Source organism: Vespula pensylvanica, chromosome 24 (assembly GCF_014466175.1).
Source record: "Vespula pensylvanica isolate Volc-1 chromosome 24, ASM1446617v1, whole genome shotgun sequence".
Taxonomy (NCBI): domain Eukaryota; kingdom Metazoa; phylum Arthropoda; class Insecta; order Hymenoptera; family Vespidae; genus Vespula; species Vespula pensylvanica.
Genome location: NC_057708.1, coordinates 3,290,292 through 3,307,105, shown reverse-complemented (window position 1 = coordinate 3,307,105; position 16,814 = coordinate 3,290,292). Strand labels below are relative to the sequence as shown.

Below are 16,814 nucleotides of genomic sequence, written 5' to 3'. Positions count from 1 at the left end.
AATAATGAAAGTACCGTGGAGTTAATGGCTACATTCAAATTTAATCAAAATTTACTATATTTTATAATGATCTTTTCTATTTTCCTATATTAGATAATATCGGATAATTTTCTGTCTTGCCTCATCTGTCACCTTTCTCTCTCTCTCCCTCTTTCTCATGCTTTTTTATGCAATATAATTATGATACTCTGTGTGAAATTCATCGAAATTAATACTACATCATCATTTCAAAATGGACATTTCAGATGGACTAACCTCACGATCATTGTTATTCATTAAAAGCTTGGTAAGCTATTTATTTTCCACTATTTTTAGGTTACGATTCTTAAGAATTTAATAATATTTCTTAAAATTTTCTTTTTAAATAAATAAATAAAACGTGGTTTACAAATCTTATCTTAAATATTATGCAAATGCTTTAAGGAAAATAAAGAAATATACGGTTTTATAGATAAGTATGATGTTACAATTTCTAAAGCATAGTACATTGAAATCTTTTCTAATTGTAATTTGTAGAATATTATAGACATTATTAATAATTTAATTGCAGTTTTATTAAAAGATATAACTTTATTAAAAGATTAAAAGGTATGCAAAGAAAGAAAGTTATCATGTGTTGTAAAAGGAGTTTTGTTATCTAATACAAATAATAAAATACACGATCCTTTCTTATATATATTATGAGATATATCTAATGACACAATATTTTAATATATTACTGATTATACAAATTATTTTCTAGCATTTTTTTTCAGAGGTAAAGTTTGATCATTGACTTCTTTAAAAGAAAAATTTATCTTATTCCATGGTTGTTCTTCACCTGATCCGAAGATGCAGTAAACAAGTATTTCGATTATATAAAGACCTACAGTTACAAAGAATATAATTCGCCATGCCTCTAGTGTTTGCTATAAACAAAAAACTTTTCATTATTGTATACAGTGAAAATATTAATATCTTGCTATACAAATTTATTTGGATATAACCAATTGTTACTTACATTTCCATGGGTTAACTTCCCAACAAAAATAGGAACAATAAAGCCTGGTATAGTAGCAATACAATTTGTTATAGCCACTAAAGTACCAGCAAAGTTTGGTGCAATATCTATATGATTAGATAGGAAGCCACAATACATTCCACCAATACAAGTAACACCAATAGTCATCAGCATTACTGCTAAAGCACGATTACATCCGACATAAGATACCCCTATCAGACAAATCATTGGAACAAACGACGCTACAAAATAAAAAAGAACATATTTAAATCCCGTTCCTTGCTGATTTTCAAAACGAAACAAATATAGATTTAACAAGACTAAACAGATATATCTTACCAAATAAAGTTCCTATTTTCCTTGATATGGTTACTGTTATTAAATTCTTATTTTGCATAATAGCCAATACTTTACTGAGAGTCATAGTAAAAATCCACATACATAAGAATGGCATTGCGGATAGACCAGCGTTCTACATGAATATGAAGAAGTTATTAATAGATAAAATATATTAGACATGTAGGTATATGAAGAATATCGATTTACTTACTGAACTCATATTGAATTTTAATATTTGACTCATGTAAGTTGGTAATTCAATAAGCAACATGTACCACCCAAAATTGCTACAAAAGTGTGCTATTAAGATAGCCAAAAAGGGAGTAGACCTTAACAGTTGTCCCCATGGTACTGGTAATTTCTAACAATCAAAAATTATTAGTTATGATTTTTTATGATTCTCTGGCTAAAGCTTTAAAATATTTATACAACTAATTACCTCTTTGTGACCGCCGATGCTTTTAGTATGACCCAAAGACTCCATGATGTAATTCTTTTCCTCCTCGCTGATAAATCTCATTTGTTCTTCTGGAGAGTCTTCAATTATCAACCACCAAGCGATACACCAAATTAGACATAATGCACCTTCGATATAGAAAATCCATATCCAGCCAAGATTTGCAGCCAGTATTCCCGATAATAGAATAGAGATCACGGTACCGAGAGCAGTACCTAAAATCGAACGATTATAAAATTATCTAACGATCTGTCTACTAATATTATTATGTTAATTATATTGGTTTACGGTTATTTATATTTACCAGCATAAACGATTGATGCGAGAACACTTCGTTCATTCGGTGGAGCCCATTTGGCGATCATCACATGCATAGCCGGGAACGTTACACCCTGTGTACGAAAATAATAATAAATACTGTCAGATGGCAATATCTTTTAATATCTCCTTGAGATATCCCCACGTTAACAAGATGACTACTACTAACCCCACCGAGGCCTTGAATGAACCTCATTATAATAAATAATGAATAGTGTATATCTGCTGCAATAGGCGATAATATTGATGCTGCGACATTCAACAAAACGGATCCGTTCATCATCCATTTAGCTGATAACAGTTCGGACATTCTACCACCTGGTAATAAGGATACCATATAGCCCCAAAAATATGCAGATAAAATAAGACCTTGAAGAGGTTCGTTCCAAATAAAAGGGCCATCCTGCAAAATAATTTATTCTTTCACGTACATACTTGTTTAGATAATCAAAATCATTAACTTTTCTAACGTGATGTCTTTATCAAAGTATCGATCCAATAGATTTAATATTTAAACGATACGGTATTCCAAAAAAGGCGAAACTTTCTTTGATAAACTTTTTTTTTCTCTTCCTTTGAAAGGACTTTATTTTCTAAGAATAACTTCATAGAGTGACCTCACAGAGATCACCTTATCGTTCGAGATATATTTGATAAGGCAAAGAGAAGGAAGATCGATTACCTCGGTAGAAGATGCCGTCGTGTTTAAAATTACATCATCTTGACAAATTTCCGTCGTCATTAAATTTGTATTTTCTCTTTTTAATTCATTGTGCATCGCTGAAAGTCGTACGGCTGTATGGTTCACCATTGCAACAATAGCCACGCTGACATTGACTTTAAAACCGTATATAATAGCTAAACCGATGGATCCAAGTATGGCCATTAAATATCGGACTGGAAAAAGTGGGCCACGCCGGTCTGCAAACAAAATGTCTCGTTATTAAACTTCTCTGATCCTCTTATAATAATTTGCTCCCTTTACAATTAGAATAGATCCAACAAAATCAATTTAACTTTAATTCAAATTTATGTTTATTGAACTAAAAAAAAAAAAAAAAAAAAAAAAAGAAAATTATTGAAAATTTTTGAAATATGACATTAAATCGATAATTAGCAAATATGTAGTTTTCAACTAGCAGTTAATTGAAAGTTTTCATTTCTTATAGAAAAAAATAATATAAAATTTTTCTAAGCCTACGTGATATACAACGTGTCGTCATATTCATTTTATAATGCCAAATATATCATATGGTCTGAAAAGTAGAACTTAGAATCAATACGGTTCAAGAGGACTCGATTGATACCATTTGGCAATCAGATCAATACGTAAGCCTGTTAAATGTCTATATATAAATATACAGACATACTTTATTATTTCGAATGATTTACATATTATTCGTAATTTTTAATTTCAAATAAATTATACTTTAAAATACTAAAATACCATTGCATTAGCTATCTCGTACAAAGAGTGCAAGAGTGCAAGCTATTTCGAAGAACCATATAAAAGCGACGGGCTTCCAACGTCGATAAATTTAAATCTTTCGTCATATAAATGATGTTCCCAGATTCTGTGTAAACCAAACTGGTTAAACTATATTCTATAGTAAATTAAAGAGAAAAGTTTATTTCCCCTTTTTTATATCTTATAGATTATATGTAGATTGAACGATTATTCTTATTTGTTTTATTTAAAAAATGCAAATAAACGTATTGTATTATACTTATTCATTTACAATTCATAATGCATATTCTCGAACGAATATTTGAAAGAAAAGATATTAACAAACGAAACCTATTTCATCATCGATCGCACAATATCATCAGATCGGTGCAACATTTTGATTTATACAACATAATGTATAAATCTGGATAACGTGGATATAGATCGTAATAAAACATTCAAATTCAAATGTATCCTTTTAATACCGCTTCTCAATATGACGAATTTATTTGCTCCATATGAAGGGATGCGTCAAGGTCAAAAGGACGATCGAGGCGCACGATTCAAAGGCAATCGATCGTCATAAAGTACTTGTTTCGTCTTGTTTTACGTTATGTGACAATAAAAACAAAATTATACGTCCCTTGAGGGAAGCAAATAAGAATGGAAATGCAACTGATAGCTGACACTATGATGATAAAAAATATGAAGATATAAAAAAAAAAAGAAGAAAAATAATGAACACACCTGTAGAATTGTTTCCCATTGCCATATATAGAAACAGGGTCTTCTCTTGTATCTTTTCGAGATTGGACTCCAAAGGAAGTTCTATCAGAAACAAATGCTCAAATAATTGTTTTTTCTCTGAATAACAGTAGGATGATTTAATTTGACAACGAGGTGCTACATTTCAAATGATAAACGTACCATACGCGTTAAAAAAATATTTCTCCGTTCTCTCTTTCTCTTTCTCTCTCTCTCTCTTCTATTCTATAAGCTGATGAAATCAAATTGCACTAGTTTAATACCGAAGTCCGATTGTAAGTATTGCACGGCACCAAAGCACACTGAGGTAAGCCGAAATGCTTCTACTTTCCATAGGCACTTCTCCGAAGGATCCCGAGCCATTGCCCCTCTTCTATAAATGCCGGTTCTTCACGCAGCCAAACACTCACACTAATAAACGTGACGTTCTTGAGTAAAGAAAATGATGGGTGGAGACGTGCGCGTTTGCGCGTCCGTCCGAGCCCGAGACATTCGCTTAGGCTTTCGAATGAATGCGATCACCATGTGTAAATACTTATTTTTAGAATAAAAATATGTTTTTATTTGCGTTTATTTCGTCGCAGGTATTCACCGTTTAAAACAAAGATTATTTGGTAATAATTTTATATCAACACACGGTATAAGATAATCTGTTCAAGTTTATAAAAAGAAACAAATGCTTGTCTTTATAGCTTATTTTAGATATATCATCCAGATAGATTTACAAGACGGTTTGTAAATTGTCGGCATATAATGGAGATGTTACTTACGTTAAATTTTGATTATAAAAAGAAGACGCGATTGTCTTAGCATGTTTTAATTAAATCAAAATCGTAGTTCTGAAAAGGTAATACTGAAGTGTATGCAGAGAAACATATATAAAAATGGAGCCGGTAAACGAAAATAAGCTCGATGAGATTTACGCGTGGATAGATCAGATTACGTTTTCAAGACCGAAGAAAAATATATCGAGAGATTTTTCGGACGGAGGTATAATATCGTGACACTTTTTATTATTTATAGATATTTATATGTTTTGAATTTTGTAGTATTTATGGCCGAATTGTTGAAACGATATTATCCCAAGCACGTTGACGTGCACAATTATGTGCCTGGCAATAGTATAGCAAAGAAGATCGATAATTGGAATATATTAAATAGAAAGGTTCTTTCTAAAATTGATATGAAACTTGGAAAAGATGTAATCAATCAATTGGCAAATTCACAATTAGGTATTATTGAGAAAGTTTTGATAGACGTGCGAGCGAAAATTTTGAAAGACTGTAATGTAGATAGGGATTCATTATATTCTGATTATGAAGAAAATGGAAGAGGTAGTAAGTAAGAAAAAAAAAAAAAAACGCTAATCCAATAACACAATGATCTTTACCATTTCATATTTAATTAACTAGAAAACGCTAAACCTACTTTAAATCCTGAAGAAATCGCTAATAAAACAGTACCACGTCATACTTTTATAAGACTTAAACAAGAATTGCAAGAAAGGAATGAAACTATTAACGCACTTCATCAAAAAATTTCACACTTAGAAAGTTTGATTAAATTGAAGGATCAAAGAATAGTAGATCTTACGGCACAGGTTACAAGACCAATGGCACATACATAGATTTCTCGTACTAATGTGAAAAACTATGAGATTATTAAGATACGAATGAATTCTTAAAACATTTATAAAAAGAAAAATATATTTTAATTGCAGCAAGCATATAGTTTATGCTTCATACATATCTTATATCTATTTTAGCACATGAAAGTTACACGAACGTTACCTGATGAAAAGTTTGTTAGAGAAAAAACCTTTTTATCTTGCCTGTGTTTCTTTTTGTATACAAATAAAGAAGTTAACATATCTTTTACATGGGTGCTCTCATGCTAGGCGGAGATACTAAAATGACACCGTCACCACGAATAAATAGCATAGATATATTTCTTTTTGTAGTACGATAAACTTCTTCATATGTTTCTTCGTCGATTTCTACAGTTGTAACAGTTTCCTCCGCTTCACCTAATACCATATTCAAATGTTGGTCATAAGCCTGAAATAAGAAAATATTAATTATTTATTGAAATATTATTATTATTATTTATTAAAATATTGTTTAATTAGAAATCCAAAAATATAAACAAGACCTACATGTAAACGTCCTCGTAATTCTCTTTCGTTTCTCATTTTCACGTAAATTCGTTCGTCCAAACTTAATCTTATTAAATCCAATGGTTCTTTCACGTTTATTGCTGGAACCTAATTGTCAAAAAGATGGAAAAATACATTAACGTGCACATAAACATTGAATTGATTTTTAGGTTAGCTTATTATGTTATGAATAAAGGTTACCTGCTCCGTTTCATCAGCCATAGCAACTAATTATTTACAAAAATTTAATAAAAATGTTATCTTGATTTAATATTACCAAGTAATGTATAATTAAAAATCTCTCTCTCTTTCTCTCTCTCACTCTATCTAACGATAAGATAGCTATTAAAATGCTAACTCTATCACCAAAGCGTAATGCGGGAAAACAATAGAGAGCTGATATTTTTATTCAGAATAGTAGTAGTGAAGTTACGAAAAAAGAAATAGTTTTCTTTCAATCTTGAAACATTTTTATATTATACTGACATTTAAAAAGAAAAGATACGAATATAAAAAAAAAGTTGAAGTGATTTGTATCAATAAAGAGGTATAAAAAAATAATGTTTGAAAATATTTTATTAGCGCGGGTCAAAATGGCAGCTATTAATTTATGTCGATAACTACATGAATATGTAGTTAATAATAAAAATTACAAAAAAAAAGATTATGAATTAATGATTAAAAAGTATTTAAATAAATGTTGCTAGAATATTTAATCGTTTTAATAGAAGTTGAATTATTATACATTACGCTTGAAATACATTTTAAAAAGATGCTTTCTATGGTAGGCTACTCTTTATACATGCATGTGTAAAATCATCGCATGCAAACGCGTATGAATAATGATTCAATTCCTCGAAAGTTAGGTATGGTAAAATACAATATTAAATAGAAACTTTACTAGTTATGGTTTTACATACAATTTGTATCGAGTGTAAGTAAAGATTTCTTTGACGATTAGTACAAGTGAATTATTTACATGCATTTAAATGTATACATATTCAATATTTCTAGATACGCAACAAAGAGTGAAAATATATTATTTATCTCGATATATAACAATTAAAAAAAACATATTCAAAAACAACCTATATATTTCGATCTATTTTACATCAGGTATTATATGGTGAAGTTCAATGTTACCAAAAGTCAAGATATAATATTACTTATAACTGCTATAAATTCAGAATGTATAAGTTTTATCTCTCTCTTTTTCTTTGTATCTCTCTCTCTCTCTCTCTCTCTCTCTCTCTCTCTCTCTCTCGCGTGCGCACGCGCATGGGTCTTTAAAGTAATGCCGCCGTTTGTAAGATCGTAAATCACGTTAGTATAAATCAGCACATTAATTCAACGCTCGTCCGCTCAACTTACGATCATCGTTTGAACAATTTTGTAAATTCACCTGTAAATCCTGCTAGAACGTATGTATCTACGTAGTCGAGTAACGAGTGTATATGAGATACTTACATACATAGATGTGTGATTGTACACGTATGTACACGACGTCGTTTTCATAAATATAAAATACAAAAGAAAAAGAAAAAAAGGAAAAAAGAAGAAAAAAAAAAGAAAAAAAAAACAGAAAAAACAAAAGAAACGCAGAAGTAGCTGATGACGAGCGGCGGTATCCCATTGTCGTTGCGTCAGCTAAGGCGATCAGAGATGTCTGGTGATTGGCCAATTACGAATAGTGGGAAATCCCCGTTGATACCTGGCTCTTCCGTGCTGAATATCTTGCGTCGTCGCGTGTGCGCGCGAGCACGAGCGCATGCACGAGCATGTCTGACGTCTCAGAATTCTCGCGTCACCATCGACCTCAAGCTTTACCCTGTAGGAACGTAGACGATCGGACGGCAATTAGTAACGCGCGAAACGCCATTCACGTTGCACGTTTCGTTTGTACGTATGTAACTTTCGATTCGAATTCGTGACTTTTCTCCTCTTTTTCCGTTTTTTCTTTTTTCTTTTTCCTCCTTTTTTCTATCCTTTTTCTTTCTTTATCTGTCTAAATATATCCATCCAAGATTTATGGGAACACAGTTTCTTCGTAAAAACGACATAACTGATACAACATCGGTGACGCTCACAATACTTATGTTAATTAGCAGGAACGATTTATTTTCTTGCGATAGCCGTGCGAGTTTGAATAGTTGCGCGTGGCGCGAAACAACGTACGAGGCTAAATACATACGTGTATGTGATCGCGGTTGTACAAAAAATCCGGATAAAAAATTTAGTCGATTGCAACATCTCGGAAAGGAATGAATTCCTTCGATAATTATGACAGGACGAATCTGTCGGAGGTCAGTATCGCGAGCAAGTATTTTCGAAGTATGGACTTTTGCGTTTGAACGCATCTCCATTCTCTTTTTTTTTCTTTTTGCTTTGGTGCGACGGGCAAAAGAAATAAACATTTCGTGTGCTCCATTTTTCAGGTTTGTTCCTCGGTAATGAACTTAAACGATGAAAACGAAAATAACGATCACTTTTTATGGAATATGGATACTCCGGTTAACAAAAAAGATGGCTCGATTTATAATTCATACGAACCTAAACGAAAAAGATGTTCCCTCGGTAAAGTGTTAAATGATTATTATTATTAATAAATAGTCGATTAGAGAACAGGAAGTTATAATTTTAATTGTGATTAGGTGAAAAGGAGGATATCGATGGAACTGGCTGGTGCGGAAAACCGATCAAAAGTTGGTGTCAAGAGGAAACGATAAGTTGGCTAATGTCAGCCGCATCTTCTATAGGACTACCATACAGGTCTATCCAGCAGAGTCTTGCGGTTTCTGGGGAACAACTTGCTATGATGACACGCAATGACTTCCTTTTTCACGATCCGATCTACGGGGATAAATTATATTGCCATCTTCATTCTCAACGTATTTCGAATTCACGTATGTTCGTTACGCACATTGATCTTGCATCAAATACAAATGTTTTTTAGTTACAAAAAAAAAAAAAGTAGGAAACAAAACTAGGAAAGGAACAAAAACTATCTTTGCTTCACTTTCTTTATTTTCTAGTCCCACCATTCGAGGCTATACATTCGCATTCTGAGGACGATTTGGCTCAAATGTCGTCCAGCGGTGTCTCTGGTAAATGATTATTGATTATTATTGTCGTAAATTTATATTATTCAATATTTTTCCGATTCGCTTTGCTTAAAGGTCAAATATTTATCCGTAGATACAGAATCAGATAATTGTATGAAAATCACGATGAAACGACCACCGGGAAGGCCAAAAATGTTAAAGCCGAAGAAAAATGGTACGTCGTTGAAATTTTGCGATTGAAATACTATAGCGAAAAATGAAAATTTATTCTTTGATCGTAGTCACAGGTCAAGGAAAACTTTGGGAATTTATTCGGGATTTATTACGCAATCGAGAAACCTGTCCTAGCTTAATTTGTTGGGAGGATTATTCGCAAGCTAAATTTCGTTTCGTTAAGAGTGACGAAGTCGCGAAACGTTGGGGTTCCCGAAAAGGAAATACAAAAATGACCTATGAAAAACTTAGCCGTGCCATGAGGTCCTAATTATCTATTTTTTCCTTCTTTTTTTGCGAAAAGATTTGTTTAAACCAAAATATTTCTTTTTTTTTAGGTACTACTACAAAAGTAAAATATTTCAACCCGTACTTGGTCGAAGATTGGTTTATCAGTTCGGCCCTAACGCAAAAGGATGGCAAACTGACAATCCTAATTTCCGATATTGACATAATTACGCATATAGAATTAATTTTAATTTCTAGAATATAAGAACAAGCAAAATAAAAGCTTTTCTGCATATTTTTGTAATCATGAAAATATTCAATATTTACAGCAATCGCGATACTTATTCTATCTATGTATAAGGTAAAGTCAAAAAAAAAAAAATACTAATGTTACTCTCGTTAGGATTGCAGTCAAGCTCAAGATTGAGATCAAGAGAGAAAAAAAGGAGGGTGAGAGAAAGAGAAATAATTTTGGCAGCATATTATACAAGTAAGTATATTGTATTGCATTTTATAAGCATTAAATCTAATTCTTACGTCCATATTGTTTGATTGCTTAAATTCAAGTTGTTGGTAATCAGTCTTGCTTAATTATTTATTATAATTTATTATATACGTTTTCTAAGCCTTACCCGTAGTATAATATATGCGACTGTATCGAGGGCAATGTACAAAATGATCAGTACGGTCATACAAAACCAGTAATCTACTTGCTTCATGCCAACAGCTACCATGAGTTGTTTGGGCATAGCAAAATGACAATACACATCAGAACAATGCATTTTTGGTCTATCGTACCTGGAATTTAATAAGAAAAATAAAAATTAGAATTTTATTTCGACTGGATATCTATTTAAAGACTAACAAATATTTGTAATTACCCATAAATTGTCATCATTGTTCCTTCAAAACCATATTTGAGAAAAGATATATGAAACAACCAATGCAGATAAGGATGTGCATCAGTAAGGTGTACAAAAAATCCGCTGAATATTGTAAATGGTAGGATTATAAGCGGTCCAAAGATCACTCCGTTCTAAAAAATTGATAACTCAACATTGATTGTGACAATCAGTGCTAATTAGGAATTTTAAAAGGCTTATATATGATCGAATCTGCACAAACCTGTACCGTTAATCCTGCACCGATGATGAAACCGATCGCTTGAGCTACCAAGGTAACGACGAAGCACATCAACACGTAAAGAATTAATCTTTTTGTTTCCAAAATTTGATTGCTCATGAAATATACTATTAGTGTGTATATGCACGTTGCCGTGAGTTGTATTGGAAAATCGGCGAATTTGTTTGCCAGATAGAACGATCGAAGCTTATACCAACGATTGAAATGTTCTCGCATAAGTATCGGCAACTCCAAAGGTACTACGTAATATACGTGATGAAAAGAAAAAAGAAAAGAAAAAATATTCGTTAATATTCTTAGAGTCAATTAAACCTATACCTATCCGCATATACACCTAATACACATACGAGTACTTATAGTTACAAAGAAATAAATAAAAAACGTGACTTACGTGTGATGAGCGTCGAGCTGAAGGCACTGAACATTAGAAACATCAGATTAAAGAAAAGTAAATTAAAATTATCTAAGACGTAAGTGGCGTCTTGTCCGATCCTGAAAAATATTGCACCGACGATCAGCGCAATAAAGAGATGCATCGATATCCGTGTGAGGATCAATATCTACTCGTATAAAAAGCGAGAAAGAAGACATTTTTATCATGACAACGACGAAGGAAAGGAAAACGAGAGACGAGATATGCAACGAGATTACCTTGTCGCGCAATAATTTAATAGCATTCCTTCTAAGAAGAACATGAAACTGTTTCCAAAATCCTGTCGCATAATACGTTGTATGTTTGTACTCTACTTCAAAGGAAGGCACACGTATATTACTCTGTTCTAACACTCTCGAGGAAGCTGACATGTGCGTGACGATTATCTCCTTGGCTTTGTTCGAACTTATGTTCTCCGACGACCTCCAAGCATTGCTTTTCCCATTCTGAATTGTTTCGACCAATTTCAAAAGATAATCGCCATAATCACCGTTACATATTTCTATTACTGAAAAATAAATTTACTTATTACTGAAGTAATCGCGAGCGTTATCTAAGGTCTTTATCTCTGTTACCTATAGATTATGGTTGTAAACTATAGATAAATACTTACTAAAATCCGCAGGATTGTAATGTGTTGGACAACGTAAACCAAGACTGCTCAAATATGGCACCAAATTACGCGTTCCACCGGTGTAAACGCAATATCCTTCTGCGACTATATAAAGATGATCTATCATATTGAAGAGCGATGCACTAGGCTGGTGTATCGTACAGATTATGGTTCGTCCTTCTAATGCTAATCGTTTTAAAAATCTGATGCATTGTTTCGACGTGACGCTGTCCAGTCCGCTGATGCCAACAGAAAAAAAAAGAAAAAGAAAAAAAACAAAAATGGCAATAAAAATAACTCATCAACCTAGTATTATTATCATAGAATGTATGCATAACGCATAGTATAAAACCTATGCATTTAATATTGATTCTTCTCTAGTAACATACCTCGTCGGCTCGTCGAGGAATATAATGGGCGGATTATTAATTAATTCTAAAGAAATGGCCAATCTTTTTTTCTGTCCTCCGCTAAGGTCACCAATGCGAGTGTACCGCGTTTCTTTCAATCCCATCACAGACAAAATTTCCTCGATCTGTTGTAAACGATAATGGAGAAATCCAGAATGTTATCAATCGTACCAAGTATACATCGTATACAAAGTGCATCCGACACGACTCGTAACCTTAATTATTATTTAATCCTAATGACCTATAGCTCAGACCAAGTATTTCACAATGATTTAAAAAAAAAAAAAATAAAAAAATAGAAAAAAGAACGATGGGTTCCGACGGTACTCTTTGTAGCAATTCTATTTCGATTATTGATTCTTTCTTTTCTTGTTTTTGCTCATAAAAAAAAAGTTGGCATAGACCTATACCCTGCGCAATCTTTCGCGAGGCTTCAAGGTAAGCTTGAGATCGGCTGCAACAAGCATAGCTTCCTCCACTGTGAAAAGAGGCTGGATATTGTCGTCCTGCATAATGTATGCCGACGAACGCCTAAATTTGACGAGGTTCCTTTCGGTGTCATTCACGATCACATTTCCCTCGAAGGACGACGTACTAAAATTTTTATTTAACGTAAGGTCAGTAAAGTGTCTCACCAAGAAAAGATAAAAGATTATCGTTATTTTCTTCCTCTTGTTATTATTATTATTATTATCCGTAAACATGGTTTTACATCTTACATCGCATGATCGCGTATCGCGATGATAGAAACGCGCGTGTTACAACGTTGGTAATGTATCGTATGAGAAAAATATTACTTAATCGAGGAAAGACTACGCGTATTCTCACTATGAACTTTCTCCATTGACGTAAAATAGTATGAAATTCCAAGGAGATCGACATTAATATAGAGATGTTGCAAAGAAGACAAAAAATTATTGGCGAAGCTCGATTTTCACCAATTTTTCGAGAAAACAATCTTTTACAATCATTTATTTTCATGCTTACGTACAAATGTATTAATAACAAGTGTGTGTGTGTGTGTGTGTGTGTGCACGCGCGAGAGACAAAGAGAGAGGGAGAGGAGGAGAGAAAGAGCTGCGTCGATACCTCTCATAATTTGCATCCGTACGCGAAGACTTGATCGTATGAAATAGCTTTCTATAGGTAATTTTTTTCCCCTATTTTTTTTTTCTTTTTCTTTTTAAATTACTGACATAAAACCTGCCAAGATATCCATGAGTGTAGTTTTTCCAGCGCCCGATGCTCCCATAATAGCCGTGAGTTCACCTGGTCTAAAATCGCCACTTACATTCCTTAATATTGTCTTTCTTTCTGAAACAACATGACAAATAATTGCTTTCAAATTTACGAGACTCTTTTCTGTCGCTCTATTTTAATTAATCGTATTATGTTACTTGCCAATCCTGGTTTTTTATGTACGCATAGAACACGATTTATAAAATATATCGGTTCTTGATAATGCATATATCATAATTCATAATTCGAAAATGACAAAAAAAGTACAAATCTCGTTTCGATCGTATATATAGGGTATCCGAGTTTGAGTATACATTGTATTGAAGCCAAGTTTATCGAAATCTTTAGTATTGTGAAAAAATATTGAAAAAATGTTCCCTCGTTCAAATTGTTTTCATTCGAAAGATAGATATTTTCATTCGAAATATATATAATATTTTCCTAGCGCTCGTAATTTCCGTCATATTCGTAGAGGTCCATCGAAACGAGCCACTTAGTATATCGTTCGGAGAACGAAAAAAGATTATCGATTCTTATCGCTCATTATCAAGCACTTCTACCGATAGGAGTGCGATTTTTTCAGTCTGCGGAGAAATCAAGTTTAATACATCGCACGGATCTTTATTTTTGACAAATGTATTAGAAAGAAAACGATTCTTTCCTTATTCTTGATTATCCGCCGAGAATATTGAGACTAAAAATTAATGAAAAAATACATGAAAGAGCCCTTATATTAGTCATAGTACTATTTATCTATAACGTTCCTTTTTTTATCGCTATATTTAACTATTCCCAAATAATGAAGAGTACTTGGTCATTTGATTTCTGTTTGATTAGCAAAACATATGTAAATAGATAAGAAGATAAATTGATAGTGACAATGTTTAATCTGGATTTTCTTCTAATGTTAAAAGAGATGAACGAATGTTTCTTGTATATCTACATATGTAGCATGAATATATATAAAACAATACATATCTGAGAAGACTAGAAGGCGACAATTTGCATTACTAATTTATTCATGAGGATAATAAACAAGCAACACAATCGTTATCGATATATTATTATGATCAATCGACTTATAACTTTAGAATCGCCTTGTCCGATTTTATTCAACTTTCATTTTTCCTTTCGCACGATATGCGCTCTGTAAGATTTATCTGACTATTTCTTATCTTAAAAACTTGAGAAGACGATGTTCGTGACTTTGTTTGCTTAAGAAAAAGATTTGATTTATTCACTTTGAGAGAGGGAAAGTGAGTGAGAGAGTGAGAGAGAGAGAGAGAGAGAGAGAGAGAGAGAGAGAGAGAGAAACTTTGAACATGCCAGACGTAACGATAGATGAAACTTTGATGACATATAAGAAAACCCAATAAACGAGGGCGAACGTACATTGAATTATTCTTTCCTTCAAACGCGTTCTCATTTATCGTGTATAGGCTTCATTTATTGTGAACAAATAATGGACGATATAGACTCAAAAGGCTTTTGTTGATTAACGAGAGAGAGAGAGAGAGAGAGAGAGAGAGAGAGAGAGAGAGAGAGAGAGAGAGAGAGAGAGAGAGAGAGAGAGAGAGAGAAGAAAGAAATCGATCATTGTCATTTTAATGAATATTTTTGTAGAAATAAAAAAGAGAAAGAGATTAGCAGGGTATGAACCGCTAGAGTACAACGACATTTCGACGAGGACACGAGTTCAGATATACGATAAGAGAGTTATTAATAGATAACAGAAGATGGGACAAAGCTACGTTTCGAGCGTATTCAATAGGATCGCGAACAGCCAACCAAACGTACGTTTTCTCATTAAATTACCGAATTTTACTCTTGGACAATGGATAGGAACGTTTACGAATGTAATAGCTTACTGATGATAAAAATTCAATCGATGGATTGTTTCACGATAAGAATACCTGACGCATAGGCCTTCTCACCATGCATATTTATATATTCATATGTATCTCTTTAATTATATTCGTATATATAAAAAAGAAAATTTACCTCTCGCCAGGACATTTTCGCGTCTGCTATAAGAAATATTTTTAAAAAGAAGAAAGAAGGGATCGTCGATACAAGCAGTGCTCAACTCTTTCCATGGGCTTGTTGAATTCGTCGTTGAATTTGATGTCGAGACGGCTGTCTTCAAATCTACCGCCATTTTCCGGATCTTCTTCGAAAACAGACGAGAATCACTTTCACACGAGTCACGTGTCCATCTCGAGAGTTCTTCGTTTTTCTCTTCGTCTTTGTCGTCGCGTAGTTTCACGCTCGTCCGACCGCGTGCGTGCTTTAACACGTTGGCATGACTAAACGTAATACTACTTTCCGCAATGCACGGAAATTGTTATCGCGCTCTGAACTTTTGAGAGCGCCTCCGCGCGTGTACAAAGTACGCACGCGTCTCTCCCTCTTTTGTTTCTCGCGCAAAGTCCTCCACGCTATACCGTTCCGTTCTATTCCATTCCGCTCCCGCTCCAATTCGATCGGTTTCGTTTCGTTCCGTTCCGTTCCGTTCCGTTCTACTTTGTTCGGTTCCGTTCCGTTCCGTTCTGTCCGGCACTATTATCTTTTTATTTCTTTCGTAATCTGTCTATAACTTTCTTCTCTTATTGTTAGTTTCATTATCTCCTGCAGCAAGGAACAATAATTTGATATTGAAAGTATTTCTTTAATATTATTCTTTCCTCTCATTACTTTTCGAAACTTCCCAAAATTTCTTTTTCCATTACTTTCACGAATGTAATTTGTATATTTAATACTACGCAATAACTCAGGGTCGTATAATTGACAATTAATGAGAAAAAATTTTTTTTTGTATTTACGGAAAGATATTTACCGAAAGAATGAGATTATTTCAAATTGACATTGTTTTTATGGAAGATATGATATTTTCTTTTTTCACGTAACTAGCGATGAAGAATTTGGCGATAAAACTTAATCTTATTTACTTAAAAAATATTAAGCAGCACTAACTTGGCACGGTATTGTGCCA

At 33.1% G+C, this 16,814-nt stretch overlaps 5 protein-coding genes across 12 annotated transcripts; 2 read left to right on the top strand and 3 right to left on the bottom strand.

Moving 5' to 3' along the window:
- Positions 1–600: 600 nt before the first annotated feature.
- LOC122636884 (putative inorganic phosphate cotransporter) lies at positions 601–4,737 on the bottom strand. Its single transcript, XM_043828547.1, has 10 exons — positions 4,489–4,737; positions 4,309–4,389; positions 2,797–3,035; positions 2,284–2,517; positions 2,101–2,188; positions 1,779–2,011; positions 1,551–1,700; positions 1,340–1,472; positions 1,001–1,242; positions 601–908 (listed from the first exon to the last, which is right to left on the bottom strand). Exons 2-10 carry the CDS (start codon positions 4,331–4,333, stop codon positions 732–734), a joined length of 1,521 nt encoding a protein of 506 aa, XP_043684482.1. The 5' UTR covers positions 4,334–4,389; positions 4,489–4,737; the 3' UTR covers positions 601–731.
- A 71-nt stretch (positions 4,738–4,808) lies between these two features.
- LOC122636886 (sperm flagellar protein 1-like) lies at positions 4,809–5,968 on the top strand. Its single transcript, XM_043828550.1, has 4 exons — positions 4,809–4,940; positions 5,019–5,316; positions 5,376–5,663; positions 5,739–5,968. The coding sequence occupies exons 2-4, from the start codon at positions 5,211–5,213 to the stop codon at positions 5,951–5,953; spliced, it is 609 nt and encodes a 202-aa protein (XP_043684485.1). The 5' UTR covers positions 4,809–4,940; positions 5,019–5,210; the 3' UTR covers positions 5,954–5,968.
- A 46-nt stretch (positions 5,969–6,014) lies between these two features.
- On the bottom strand, positions 6,015–6,876 carry LOC122636887 (U6 snRNA-associated Sm-like protein LSm3). Its single transcript, XM_043828551.1, has 3 exons — positions 6,683–6,876; positions 6,482–6,589; positions 6,015–6,383 (listed from the first exon to the last, which is right to left on the bottom strand). Exons 1-3 carry the CDS (start codon positions 6,701–6,703, stop codon positions 6,201–6,203), a joined length of 312 nt encoding a protein of 103 aa, XP_043684486.1. The 5' UTR covers positions 6,704–6,876; the 3' UTR covers positions 6,015–6,200.
- Positions 6,877–8,158: 1,282 nt separating this feature from the next.
- LOC122636885 (ETS-related transcription factor Elf-5-like) lies at positions 8,159–10,279 on the top strand. Of its 2 annotated transcripts, XM_043828548.1 has the most exons (7): positions 8,187–8,784; positions 8,917–9,055; positions 9,133–9,384; positions 9,514–9,585; positions 9,677–9,757; positions 9,825–10,020; positions 10,095–10,279. In XM_043828548.1, the coding sequence occupies exons 1-7, from the start codon at positions 8,743–8,745 to the stop codon at positions 10,204–10,206; spliced, it is 894 nt and encodes a 297-aa protein (XP_043684483.1). In that variant the 5' UTR covers positions 8,187–8,742; the 3' UTR covers positions 10,207–10,279. The 2 variants fall into 2 exon arrangements, with proteins under 2 accessions (XP_043684484.1, XP_043684483.1); XM_043828549.1 differs by lacking the exon at positions 9,825–10,020 and having other exon boundaries at positions 8,159–8,784.
- A 185-nt stretch (positions 10,280–10,464) lies between these two features.
- Positions 10,465–16,357, bottom strand: LOC122636883 (ATP-binding cassette sub-family G member 4-like). 7 transcript variants are annotated; one of them, XM_043828540.1, is made up of 11 exons: positions 15,824–15,959; positions 13,981–14,406; positions 13,780–13,897; positions 12,994–13,177; positions 12,563–12,708; positions 12,174–12,412; positions 11,779–12,068; positions 11,519–11,687; positions 11,110–11,366; positions 10,866–11,020; positions 10,465–10,782 (listed from the first exon to the last, which is right to left on the bottom strand). In XM_043828540.1, the coding sequence occupies exons 2-11, from the start codon at positions 14,048–14,050 to the stop codon at positions 10,593–10,595; spliced, it is 1,818 nt and encodes a 605-aa protein (XP_043684475.1). In that variant the 5' UTR covers positions 14,051–14,406; positions 15,824–15,959; the 3' UTR covers positions 10,465–10,592. The 7 variants fall into 7 exon arrangements, with proteins under 7 accessions (XP_043684475.1, XP_043684477.1, XP_043684474.1 ...); XM_043828542.1 differs by having other exon boundaries at positions 13,985–14,406; XM_043828539.1 differs by lacking the exon at positions 13,981–14,406 and having other exon boundaries at positions 15,824–16,357.
- Positions 16,358–16,814: the final 457 nt, after the last annotated feature.

Coding starts and splice junctions, on each gene's coding strand:
- LOC122636884 (XM_043828547.1), bottom strand. CDS start 4,333: ATGGCAATGGGAAACAATTCTACAG. Junction 1,473..1,550: donor TAAAATTCAATATGAGTTCA/GTAAGTAAATCG, acceptor ATATTCATGTAG/AACGCTGGTCTATCCGCAAT. Junction 1,243..1,339: donor GAAAATAGGAACTTTATTTG/GTAAGATATATC, acceptor TTTATTTTGTAG/CGTCGTTTGTTCCAATGATT.
- LOC122636886 (XM_043828550.1), top strand. CDS start 5,211: ATGGAGCCGGTAAACGAAAATAAGCTCGATGAGATTTACGCGTGGATA. Junction 5,317..5,375: donor GAGAGATTTTTCGGACGGAG/GTATAATATCGT, acceptor TGAATTTTGTAG/TATTTATGGCCGAATTGTTG. Junction 5,664..5,738: donor TGAAGAAAATGGAAGAGGTA/GTAAGTAAGAAA, acceptor TTAATTAACTAG/AAAACGCTAAACCTACTTTA.
- LOC122636887 (XM_043828551.1), bottom strand. CDS start 6,703: ATGGCTGATGAAACGGAGCAG. Junction 6,590..6,682: donor TGGCTGATGAAACGGAGCAG/GTAACCTTTATT, acceptor TTTGACAATTAG/GTTCCAGCAATAAACGTGAA. Junction 6,384..6,481: donor AATTACGAGGACGTTTACAT/GTAGGTCTTGTT, acceptor TTCTTATTTCAG/GCTTATGACCAACATTTGAA.
- LOC122636885 (XM_043828548.1), top strand. CDS start 8,743: ATGAATTCCTTCGATAATTATGACAGGACGAATCTGTCGGAG. Junction 8,785..8,916: donor ACAGGACGAATCTGTCGGAG/GTCAGTATCGCG, acceptor TCCATTTTTCAG/GTTTGTTCCTCGGTAATGAA. Junction 9,758..9,824: donor GTTAAAGCCGAAGAAAAATG/GTACGTCGTTGA, acceptor CTTTGATCGTAG/TCACAGGTCAAGGAAAACTT.
- LOC122636883 (XM_043828539.1), bottom strand. CDS start 15,980: ATGGCGGTAGATTTGAAGACAGCCGTCTCGACATCAAATTCAACGACG. Junction 13,898..15,823: donor CGAAAATGTCCTGGCGAGAG/GTAAATTTTCTT, acceptor ATGTTGTTTCAG/AAAGAAAGACAATATTAAGG. Junction 10,783..10,865: donor ACAATGATGACAATTTATGG/GTAATTACAAAT, acceptor ATTAAATTCCAG/GTACGATAGACCAAAAATGC.